The sequence below is a fragment of the Phyllopteryx taeniolatus genome, chromosome 12 (assembly GCF_024500385.1).
Source record: "Phyllopteryx taeniolatus isolate TA_2022b chromosome 12, UOR_Ptae_1.2, whole genome shotgun sequence".
Lineage (NCBI taxonomy): Eukaryota > Metazoa > Chordata > Actinopteri > Syngnathiformes > Syngnathidae > Phyllopteryx > Phyllopteryx taeniolatus.
In genome coordinates, this window is record NC_084513.1 from 27,109,378 (window position 1) to 27,122,228 (window position 12,851).

The following is a 12,851-nucleotide window of genomic DNA, read 5'->3' on the forward strand; positions in this document are numbered from 1 at the left end:
AAAATTATGCTTTTCTAAGAAACTTTTCTTTTCCTGTACTGTTTTTCTTTCCCCCCATCAACTCAGCCAACATTAGTAACTAACAAGGAACCACTTGAGGATTTCATCGATTGCACCAATCGTTTTGTCATGGAAGATTATAACTTCCGTGGTGACCAACCATTGAAGAGAAAAAAAGAGATTCTTCGTTAACTGAAGACCTACAGTAGGAAAAAAGTATATGATCCCTTTGGAATTTATTAAATTTCTGCATGAATTGGTCTTAAAATGTGGTCTGATCTTCATCAAAATCCCAACAATAAACAGTCTGCTTAAACTAATGCCACACAAACAATTGTGTTTACATTTTTTTTTTTTTTTTACTTGAAAAGAAACAACAGGACAGCGAAGAAAATGTGACCCTCTAGGCTACGGATTATTTAAGAGCTAATCAGTCAAGTGTGAGCCAACCTGAAGTCCAATCAGTGAGTCAAGATTGGAGGTGTGGCTTAAAGCTGCTCTGGTCACGACATAACACATACCAGGTTAGAACTGTCTCATGTCAAGAAGAATTGCCTGATGTGTACCATACTTCGCTTTCTCTCAAAAGACCCATGATTGAGAATTGTTGACTTGTATATAGCTGTAAAGGTTACAAAATCTCTAAAAGGTTTTGTTTATCAGACCATGGTCAGACAAATTGTCTATAAAGATGCAAAGTTCAGCACAATTACTTTTTTTCCAAGGCATGGCCCTACTGTAAAGATGACTGCTACAGCACAGCGCAGGATGCTCAATGAGGTAAAAGCCCGAGAGTGTCAGCTGAAGACTTGCAGAAATCACTGGCACATGCCAACGTCTCTGTTGACAAATCTACCATAGGTAAAACATTAAACAAGAATGGTGTTCATGGGAGAACACCAATGAGGCAGCTGCAGCTGTCTTACAAAAAACAAAACAAAAACAAAAAAAAACAACAACCTTGCTGCACATTTGCTAAAGAGCACTTGAATGTTTTCCACAGCACAAAGGGCAAACTATTCTGTGGGCAGAAGAAACCAAAGTTGAATTGTTTACAAGGAACATGTAGAGGGAAGATCGCACAGCAAACCAACATCAAAACCTTATCCCTACTGTGAAGCATGGTGGAGGGAGCATTATGGTATGGATGTGCGTTGCTCCCTTAGAGCATCAGAATCAGAATCATCTTTATTTGCCAAGTTTGTTCCCGGTAGTTGGAGCGCTCTAGTATGACACATGAAGCATTGTGTATGAATGTACCTCAGGTTCTGGCGTCTTGCTATTATCAATGGAAACAAGAATTCACGTTTATCAAGATATTTTGCAAATAACTCGAGGCCATGTGTCCAACAGTTCAAAGCTCAAAAGAGGATGTGTGTTGCAACAGGACAATGATCCAAAACACAAGAAAATAAATAGAATGGTTTCAGAAGAAGAATATACGTTTTCTGGGGTGGCCCGTCAAAGTCCTGACCTCAACTTGATTAAGATGATGTGGCATGACCTAAAGAGCCTTTCACACCAGACAATTTTGCTCAACTGCAACATATTTATAACGAGGACTGGTCCAAAATTCATCATCGTTGTGCATGTCTGCTCTGCAAATAGAGGAAACCTTTGGTTGAGGTAATTGCTGCCAAAGGAGGGCCAACAAGTTATTAATTCCAAGGGTTAACTTACTTTCTCGTTTACGTTACACGATATAAAATACAAAACAATGTAATTGTTTGTGTATTATTAGTTTAAGCAGACTGTTTATTCTTGATTTAGACGAAGATAAGACTGCATGCTATGACCAATTTGTGCAGAAATTCCAAAGGGTTCACTCACTTTTTTCTCCCAATGTGTCGTACGATAGACGCTATATATCGTATCTACAATATACCGTCCCCTCCAAAAGTATTAGAACGGCAAGGTTCCTTTGTTTTTGTTGTATACTGAAGACATTTGGGTTTCAGATCAAAATAGGAATATGAGACAAAAGTTGAGAATTCCAGCTTTCATTTCATGGTATTTACATCTTGATGTGTTAAACAACTCAGGACAGAGCACCTTTTGTTTGAAGCCACCCACTTTTCTGACTTCAACAGACTGTTGCATTCTTCATTTGAAATGCTTTTCCAGGCCTTTATTGCAGCCTCTTTCCGTTCTTGTTTTTTCTGGGGGTTTCTCCCTATAGTCTCCTCTTCGGGAGGGAAAATGCATCCTCTATTTGGTTAAGGTCCGGTGATTGACTTGGCCAGTCTAAGATCTTCCACTTTTTCCCCCAGATGAAGTCCTTTGTTGTGTTGGCAGTGTGTTTTGGGTCATTGTCTGCGTGATGAAGCTTCTTACGATTAGTTAAGATGCTTTTTTTCTGTAAACTGACAGACAAAATAGTTTTTTAGACTTGAGATTTCATTCTGCTGCTACCAGCATGAGTTACATCAATAAAGACGAGTGACCCCGTTCCACAAGCAGCCGTGCAAGCCCAATCCATGACATTACCTCCACCATGCTTCACAGATGAGCTAGTGTGTTTTGGATCATCAGCAGATCCTTTCTTTCTCCATACTTTGGCCTTTCCAACACTTTGGTAGAGGTTAATCTTGGTCTCATCAGTCCAGAAAACTGTTTCAAAACCTTTGTGGCTCATCTCTGTACTACTTTGCAAAATCCAATCTGGCTTCTGATTCTTCTTGCTGATGAGTGGTTTGCATCTTGTGGTATGGCCTCTATATTTCTTCTCTCCAAGTCTTCGAACAGTGGATTGGGATACCTTCACCCCTGCCCTGTGAAGGTTGGCAAACCAATTTGTCTGGCAAAATAAAGAAAAATGCATCCAAACTTATCGGGAGAACCTTCATCATGCAATATGACCCAAAACACACTGCCAACACAACAAAGGACTTCAGCAAAAAGCAAAAAGTGGAAGGTCTTAGACTGGCCAAGTAAACAGCTCTACTTGGGTTCATGTTTTTGTTGTTTTTAACCCTTGGCACAAAAAAGATTGAGTCGCTGCAGGCGTATAATCACCAATTTATCTTTGTCTTCGACATGATGTATACCAACAATTTTGTTTATGTTTGTCTTAAATTAAATTAGTAGCATGCTCACTGGGACCCTTTTAACATGAAGTCTAATACCTTTCGTGAGTACTTCATTTATGTTTTGTTACTGTAGCAAATCCAGTTAATTTAATTCAAACATTTACCTGGGTGCGATAGAGTGGGGTCTATTGTTCTATATTGTGCTAAGTTCATTTTGAGATGTTTGTTTTTAAGCCTATTATGCAAGGTGACTGTTATCATTAATAATTGGTGGGAGGATCGATCACATCATTTGTACAAATTTTTGTTGCTTGAGCAACAAATAGGTTGCCTTTTTTTCTTAAGTCCATGTTATTTAAAAAAATGATTTGACCTATTCCCATCTTCTCTTGCAGGTGATTTACTGACATACCTGTTTAAGCTACGGGGGAGAAAAGAGACAGCAGAAGAGATACTTGGAAGAGGATCGGCTGAGGAGGAGGGCAAAGGTTGAGTTAGCGGGTTTAATACACTGTTTTGTCTGGGCTTTAAAATTATTCTTTACATCTGTGTACTTGTTTGCAAAGCACGTGCGTGGTTGCTACATGGCAACTGTACTAGTATCTTATTCCTAGTACACAGAGTGGATATGGCAAATGAAATGACCAAGCACTTGTCCCCTTTCATCCCTGTTTTACTGTTGACCATCTTTGATGTCCTTTTATCTGGTTTGCTTTATAATTTTGTTTGGAAATGCCAAAAATGTCCTTTTTCAAGCTGTTCAAGTTGATCTTTTTCGCTTAGTATTTGAAAGTTTCCGATTTCTCATAATTATGTGACATGTAAATGAGCTTTGCTCTGATTGGATAGCTCATCTTCCCTAATTTAAAGATGGTAAACAGCTTGAGTCTGATTGGTCCATATTGCTGTGTCTGCTAGACACAGCAATAGAATGCCTAGTTCAGACTTTAATCCCACACGAGTTTCATCGTGTGCGCTGTTGATACACTCAGAACGCACATTCAAATATAGTCTCCGTATACGTATACATATGTTGTGTTTTACAACACATAACTACATTTGCAGCTACCACTGCAACTGTGGTGGCTGAAATAGCAAGAAATAAAATAGATAAGATAAAAATAGCTGAAAATCCGGACACTACCATTCACATGAATGGGAGCAAAAAACAAGCTCAAAATAGCCCCCATTGCCATGTCACACGCACACGACCAATCTCACATCTCAGCCAGTACACGTTGGCAAAAATTACACCCATGAACTGTTCCTCACAATGACCTAGTCCACATCTTGAACGGACACTCTGGCTATTCCACCCGTGCCGAGGTACCACACTGACATGCCACCCCGGTCCACCTCAGCGGCAACGAGAGAGTGCTCCCCCTCAGTCCCGCTGTGCTGCATGAACCCACGGTGGAGGGCCCAAAAAGCACCCTCCCATCGGGTGCATGAACTCCACCAGTCTCGGCGTCCTGTGGGGGGGGATGTGCGTGGCGCGTGGAGCACTCCCTCGCCACCGCTGCCCGCCGCCAAAACGGACCAAGCCGTAACGTTGGCGTGGCACAAATGAGACAAGCTCCCACCCAAGTGTGCACAAATTACTGTGAAGCACAGTTCACAAAGCGCTTGGACCCCTGGCTCACCAAAGAGAATATGAGCTGACCGGGACACGAGAGGAGGACATACCGAGCTCGTCCCTCGCTCCCACCCGTGTGAATGGAAGTAGCCGGACGGCTTTATGGCTCTGCAGTGGCTGAAACTCAGTCACTTAAACCCGGAAATGCAAAAAAAGCGTTGACACGGGGTCTTGAAACCTCTTATCCAATGTAGCTAAACCGTATAAAGCCACATTTGTGTATAGTTAGCCACAACATCACGTGTTTATGTGGCTAAACCTTTAGCGACACTTAGCCAGTTCTCTTCACTGGCAAGCTGATAAGCTTTAACAATGTGGGCCCAATTAAAACTACCTACTCAAAATCAAAAGTAGGGCTGAACGATATAGGAAAATAAATCTTAATTGCGAGGGTTTTGGTTTTTTTCTTTTAAACAAATATTGCTATCGCTAGTTAGCATGAAATTTATCGTAAGGAAGTTTAACTTCTGGCGGCACGGTGACTGACTGGTTAGCACATCTGCCTCAGGGTTCTGAGGAGCCGGGTTCAAATCCGGCCTCGCTTGTGTGGAGTTTGCCTGTTCTCCCCATGCCTGTTCTCCTCGTGGGTTTTCTCCGGGTACTCCGGTTTCCTCCCACATCCCAAAAACATGTATGGTTAATGGAAGACTCTGAATTGCTCTCTAAATTAAATCTAATAGCCGTAGGTGTGCATGTGAGTGTGAATCGTTGTTTGTCTTTGTGTGCCCTGCGATTGGCTGGCGACCAGTTCAGCGTGTACCCTGCCTCTCGCCCGAATCACCTGGGATAGGGTCCAGCACGCCCGCGACCCTAGTGAGGGTAAGCGGTGTGTAAAATTTATTTTCAGTATTATTCACTAAACACAAGAAAACGAGAAATATTCTATCGTATGACCAACACAACATTGGATATAGCCAACAAACTCTTTCCTGTTGGGCAGGCCTAAAAGTTATGATAAATTGATATGAACAAATCTTTATTTTATTTTATTTTACTCTTGATTTGTAAAAAGAAAAACCTTCAGTCACACTAGAATATTCAATTACAGTAAGAGAGTTAAATTGATTCACTTATTTGATAATCCTCAAGAAGGATCTTAAGGACTATATTGAATTTTATCAAATTCAAACTTTTTAGTTGAAAAACAATATTCTAAATAGTTGGTGATAAATATTCGTAGACTAACTTTAGCTGTCAGATAATTGGGCTAGATTTCACAAGCAGGACAAACTGGTCTAAATTACATTAGGTGGGGGGCAGGCCGTAACTCTGTTTGGCTTGGGCCCCCAAATGATGAGCTCGTTGCACCCTGGTTTGAGCTACCGTCGCCATCGTTGCTCGTCATGACAACGAAAGTGGGATTAGCGGCTTGTGTGTTGATGAAGAAGGCAGCTAGCTAGCTGCGAGAACTAATATTAAATGCAGAACTCATTGATCATCAATACTTCAAACGTATATCGTGGCCGTATATATGCATGCTTCAATTCGACGCCAAGCGGCATCAGGTCTTCCCCGATGTGCCGCTCCCCGTAGCTGGGAAGCCCGTGAGCCTGCCTGCTTAGCCAGCAGCGGCTAGATGGTGGATAGAAGCATTTTACAAAGCGGGGGGGGGGGGGGGGAAATAAACCACTAACACCGTTCACACACGGCAGAATGAGCGCGATCACTTTACCTTTTATTAGGAAGGGCTTTTTAGTTTTGATGCAGGCAATTTGATTCGCCAGCATGGCAAACGTGGGCAATATTCGCTTCGCCACATCCTGTTTCAATCAGCATTTGGCCAGGGGGTGAATGGGCAGCGTGAACCCTGACCTTCAGCAGTGTTTTGGAGGGTGCTTGGGACTTCACCCAACCAGTTTACATTTGCTTGTGGGCTTGGAGAAGGCGTTCGACCAGGTCCCTTGGGGAGTCATATGGAGCGAGCTCCAGAAGTATGGGGGTAATACAGGCTGTTCGGTCTCTATCAAGGGTTTGCTCCACATTGCCCGCAGTAAGTTGTTTTTGTTTCCAGTAAAGGTTGGACTCGCCAAGCCTGCCATTTGTCACCAGTTCTGTTCATAACCTTTATGGATAGAATTTCTAGGCACAGTTGAGGCGTTGCGGGAGTCCTGTTTGGTCCAGTATAGCATCTCTGCTTTTTGCAGTTGATGTGGTTCTGTTGTCTTAATCAAGCTGCCATCTTCAATTCTCACTGGAACGATTTGCAGCCGCGTCTGAAGCGGTCGGGATGAGAATCAGCGCCTCCAAATCTGAGACCATGGTCTTCAGTAAGGAAAGGGTGGAGTGCTTTCCTTGGGTCAGGGATGAGATCCTTCCCCAAGTGGAGGAGTTAATGTATCTTGGAGTCTTGTTCATGAATGATGGAAGAATGGAGAGGGAGATCGACAAGTGGATTGGTGCAGCGTCTGCAGTAAAGCAGACTCTGTATCCGTATGTCGTGGTAAAGGAGGAGCTGAGGCGAAAGGCAAAGCCCTCATTTTATCGGTAGAATGACTTTTACCACCTTCATCTATGGTCACCAGCTGTGGGTCGTGACCAAAAGAACAAGATCTTAGCTACATTTGGCAGAAATGAGTTTGCTCCTCAGGGTGTCGTGGCTCTTCTTTCGAGATAGGTTGAGAAGCTTGCTCCTCCGCTGCTCCTCCGCATGTAGAGGAGACTGATGAGGGGGCTTGGGCATCTAGTTAGGCGATCTCTGGATGCCTCCCTGATGAGGGGGGACGACCCGGACACACTGGAATGATTGTCTCCGGGCTGGCTTGGGGATGCCTTGGGATCCCACTGGAGCTGGACAAAGTGGCTGGAGAGTGGGAAGTCTGGGCTTCCCTGCTTAAGCTGCTCGGATAAGAGGAAGAGAATGGATGGATAGATGGAAAGATGGAACGTTCACCAGCGTTCTCAACTACTTTCCCTTCATTCAGCATGGATTTTAAATTGTTTTTTTTTGTTTTTTTGCCAACAAAATGCCAGGAAAAAAGGGCTGAACAATTTAGGAAAATTATCTAATTTATTCTTTTTTTAATCAATATTGCGATTGCGGTTTAGCATGGGATTTTGGGGATGAATCTTCTTCAGTATTATTCAATAAACAAGAAATAAATCATTCTATAGTCTAATCAACACATTGGGAACAGTCAATAAATAAAAGGTCTAATGGTTATGATGAATTGATATGACTAACATACAGTATATTTATTTTAATCTTAAATTGTAAAAAGAGAAATCATCAAGACTGATCGATTTAACTTCAAGCCCTGTATACAGTCGGTACGAAAAGTATTCAGACACCCTATAATATAATATACTCTTTGTTATATTGCAGCCATTTGCTAAAATCATTTAAGTAAATTTTTCCCCCCTCATTAATGTACACAAAGCACCCCATATTGACAGAAAAAACTGAATTGTTGAAATTTTTGCAGATTTATTAAAAAAGAAAAACTGAAATATCACACAGCCATAAGTATTCAGACCCTTTGCTCGGTATTTAGTAGAAGGACTCTTTTGAGCTAATACAGCCAGGAGTCTTTTTTCACATCTGGATTTGGGGATCCTCTGCCATTCCTCCTTGCAGATCCTGTCCAATTCTGTGAGGTTGGATGGTGAACATTGGTGGACAGCCATTTTCAGGTCTCTCCAGAGATGCTCAATTGGGTTTAAGTCAGGGCTCTGGGTGGGCCATTCAAGTACAGTCACGGAGTTGTTTTGAAGCCACTCCGTTATTTTAGCTGTGTACTTAGGGTGATTGTCTTGTTAGAAAGTGAACCTTCGGCCCAGTCTGAGGTCCTGAGCACTTTGGAGAAGGTTTCCATCCAGGATATCCCTGTACATGGCCGCATTCATCTTTCCTTCGATTGCAACCAGTTGTCCTGTCCCTGCAGCTGAAAAACACCCCCACACCATGATGCTGCCACCACCATGCTTCACTGTTGGGACTGTATTGGACAGGTAATGAGCAGTGCCTGGTTTTCTCCACAGATACCGCTTAGAATTAAGGCCAAAAAGTTATTTGTCTCATCAGACCTGGGATTCTTATTTATCACTATCTTGGAGTCCTTCAGGTGTTTTTTTAGCAAACTCTATGCAGGCTTTCACGCGTCTTGTCCTGAGGTGAGGCTTCAGTCAGGCCACTCTGCCATAAAGCCCCAATTGGTGAGGGCTGCGGTAATGGTTGACTTTCTAGAACTTTCTCCCATCTCCCGACTGCATCTCTGGAGCTCAGCCACAGTGATCTTTGGGTTCTTCTTTAACCTCTCGCACCAAGGCTCTTCGATTCCTCAGTTTGGCTGGATGGTCAGCTCTAGGAAGGGTTCTGGTCGTCCCAAACGTCTTCCATTTAAGGATTATGGAGGCCACTGTGTTCTTAGGAACCTTAAGTGCAGCAGAATTTTTTTTTGTAACCTTGGCCAGATCTGTGCCTTGCAACAATTCTCTCTATCTCTGAGCTCTTCAGGGAGTTCCCTTGACCTCATGATTCTCATTTGCTCTGGCATACACTGTGAGCTGTAAGGTCTTATATAGACAGGTGTGTGGCTTTCCTAATCAAGTCCAATAAGTATAATCATCACAGCTGGACTCCAATGAAAGTGTAGAAGCATCTCAAGGTTGATTGGATGAAATGGACAGCACCCGAGTTAAATATATGAGTGTCACAGCAAAGGGTCTGAATATTTATGGCTGTGTGATATTTCAGTTTTTCTTTTTTAATAAATCTGCAAAAAATTAAACAATTCCGTTTTTTTCTGTCAATATGGAGTGCTGGGTGTACATTAATGAGGGAAAAAATGAACTTAAATGATTTTAGCAAATGGCTGCAATATAAGAAAGAGTGAAAAAGTTAAGGGGGTCTGAAAACTTTCCGTACCCACTGTACATGTAATATGCGTAGGGGTCCTCGGTAGACAGTATAAATTAGACATTTAGATTTGGACTCTGCCGACCAATCGCAATAACGCTTGTTAGCCACTGCCTCAGTCTAAAAATGGCTCAAGTATGTCTGACCACGAAGCTGGAGGGGCTGCCAGCACCATTTCTTTTTAACCAGCTTCCATTCCAGGTGGTTATAAGAAATACTCGGGGAATGCTACCGTGAGAATGCTCAGCGCTACCTTATCTTGTACTGCACCAGCTAATTATGAGCTGCAGCTACACAGGCGAGAGAGTGGGGAGGAAGGAAAAGTTGGGAGGAAATTACAAAAAAAAAAAAGCCAACCAAGGAGCCGAGTGTTCATGCTGGCTTTGCCGCCTTAAAGTGCACTGTTCTCGACCATGACTGTGTGCATGACGCAGGGGGGCTGGTGGCAGAGCGGGGAGGCAGGTGAGAAAAAAAAAAAGCCAGTCTACAAGAGACTGGGTGTTTGTGCTGACGTGGCACCTTACAGTGCAATGTTCTTGGCTGTGACTGTCCACTTTGTGAGGGAAAGTGCGTAAGTGTTTTTTGTTGTTGTTGATATTCATGATGGACAAGTGGGCCATCCCCTCTAAATACCTCTAACCCTATGCACATGGTCGATTTGTCAGGCAATGTACAGTACCGTGAAAAAGTAAATAGAAAATGCAGTTTCTTAATTTTATTTTATTTATCATGGGTATTTAAGTATAAAAAAGTTAAGTATCTAAATAAATCAAACTTTTACTTTTTAATACTTGGTTTCAAACTAATCTGGCCTTCCTGTTTTTGAGGCTCACCAATAGTTTACCTCTTACAGCTGGTGAAGTCTTGTTTGTTGTCTTTGAGACACATACAACTTCATCCTGATGAATGTTCTTGATCTGGCGAACTGTTGTAAAGGGATTTTTCTTTACCAGGGAAATAATTCTTCAGTCATCCGCCACAGTTTTTTTTCCGTGGCTTTCCATGTCTTTTGGTATTGCTAAGCTCATCGGTGCGTTCTTTCAGAATCATCATTAGAATTGGTTTTGTCAGTAAAAGGTACATTCACAACTAGGACTCTGTCTGATGGTGCACCATGAAACATTATTTTCAAGAATGTTCTAAACAGGAATACACACACCTGGCAATGGAACGGCTAAGCAGCCAACTGTCCCATTATTTTGGCTCCTTAAAAAGTGGAAAACAGTTATACTTCCGACAATGGTCACCTGATTTGGATGTAAATACCTTCAAATTGAAACAGAAAGTCTGCAGTTAAACTTGTTTGTTTCATTTCAAATCCATTATGGTGGCCTTTAAAGCCTAAAACATGAATAGTGTTGATGTCCCAATATTTATGGACCTGACTTTAGGGCGAGATAGGTTTTCATTTATTCCCTCCCCCCCTCAATGAATATTATCCATCCATTTTCTTCACCGCTTATCCTCACTAGAGTCGTGGGCTGCTGGAACCTATCCCAGCTATCTTTGGGCGGGAGGCGGGGTACACCCTGAACCGGTTGCCAACCAATCGCAGGGCACATATAAACAAACAACCATTTGCACTCACATTCACACCTACGGGCAATTTACAGTCTTCAATCAACCTACCACGTATGTTTTTGGGATGTGGGAGGAAACCGGCGTGCCTGGAGAAAACCCACCCAGGCACGGGAAGAACATGCAAACTCCACACAGGCGGGGGTGGGATTTGAACCCGGGTCCCCAGAACTGTGTGGCAGATGTGCTAACCAGTCGTAGACCGTGCCGGCATGAATATTATTATCAATAAAAATATTTTACATTTACTTTAGTTGTCTTTGTGAGATATAACATTGGTTTGATCATTTGAAAATATGTTTAATTTTAAACTTTTTCACAACTCTGTACATGTAACAGTTCATCAATAATTAATTAATGCATTGGAAAGCTAAATGGCACATACCAAATTTGACTGTAAAATGTATTTCTTCACAGATATAACTGACATCAGCTCTGCATTATCAAAGCTGACAGAGCCCACTGCACCAGTGCCAATGTCCAAAATCTCTGTTTCCAGCATCGTGAATAATGCTCGAAGGCACATTCAACGGCACAGACTTATTGATGAGTGCCCACTTGGCGCAGATATACTTAATTCTGTTCTTCAGGTAAGTGTTTTTAATATATTTTTGAAGCATGGTTAATAAACATTATTAGAAATCAGAAATTTTATTTAATAAGTAATAATATTAACGGATTAAATGCTCAGTGCACACACAGTAAATGAAAATATTAAAGTAAACAGAGAAGATGTAGGATAGAAAAAAAAGATAGCAGACTTGGAAAAAGACTGGAAGGCACAGTGATTACCCACACTTAAATGGGGAATGTTGACTGTTAGCCAGAAATAATAATAATGTCTGTGTGATGGAAATAAAGGTATTCATTCAGTTTCCAGCGTTAATGTTAAGCATATGCACTTTGAGATCAAATTGTTGTTTAAACCATCCAGCCATTAATTTTCTAGGCTGCTTTTTCTTGCAGACAAGCACTTGCACAGAATATTTTTGGGGCAGTTGCTAAAGCCAAAAAAAGGACCCACCCCATTATTAATACAATTAATAAATAGTAGTATGCATTGAACTTATGTATTTATCTTCACACAATCATCATAGTCAATATCAAAACTATTAACAAAGGAGGTGAAGGGAAGCTGCAGGTGAGGTGGTTGTTTTCAGAATTAACCAATCACAGTCAAGTTATTTGGGAGTCAGCACACAACTGCTGCCATTTAAAGGGCATTCACTTAAATGTTCAGCTCTTCTAGTAGGCTTTTGAACACTGAAGGAGTTGCAGACATTTCTGGCAAGTACTTGCTATTTATTACAAATGACAACAATCTCCAGTCTTCTTCATATCGCCGGCCTATGAGTTAGGTTGAAGCCTTATCTTGCAAAGGAAGACATCCAAGGCCGGCTACATATTCCATAAAGGCACTTTAAATCTCCCAGGCGCATGTGGTTTAATACGTGTTGTGGTCCGGTGAAACCAAGGTTGATCTTTTTGGCCATAATTCCAAAAGGTTTGGCTAAACACAGCATTGCTCATCACCAACCACTGGTGTTGGCAGTATCGTGCTTTGGGGTTGGGTTTTGTCATGGGTTTGTAGACTTTATATTTCCACTGAATATTAGTTTGTAATGTTAATTACGCAGCAAAATTATTTACTGATAAACTCATCTGTTGAAGTATGCTTGCATGAAAATATCAGTAGAAGTGACTTTTCCCACACAGAACGGAGTTCTTTCAAGGATGCTGTATTTATATAATA

The 12,851-nt window shown here is 41.8% G+C and overlaps 1 protein-coding gene across 5 annotated transcripts in view; it reads left to right on the plus strand.

Moving 5' to 3' along the window:
• Window positions 1–12,851, plus strand: part of rab3gap1 (RAB3 GTPase activating protein subunit 1) — a 176,299-nt gene that overhangs the window by 70,175 nt on the left and 93,273 nt on the right. For all 5 annotated transcript variants that reach the window (XM_061792738.1, XM_061792736.1, XM_061792737.1 and 2 more), the window contains 2 exons: window positions 3,425–3,517; window positions 11,516–11,688. In XM_061792738.1, coding sequence (XP_061648722.1) covers window positions 3,425–3,517; window positions 11,516–11,688 — 266 coding nt within the window. The remainder of the gene's footprint in view (window positions 1–3,424; window positions 3,518–11,515; window positions 11,689–12,851) is intronic.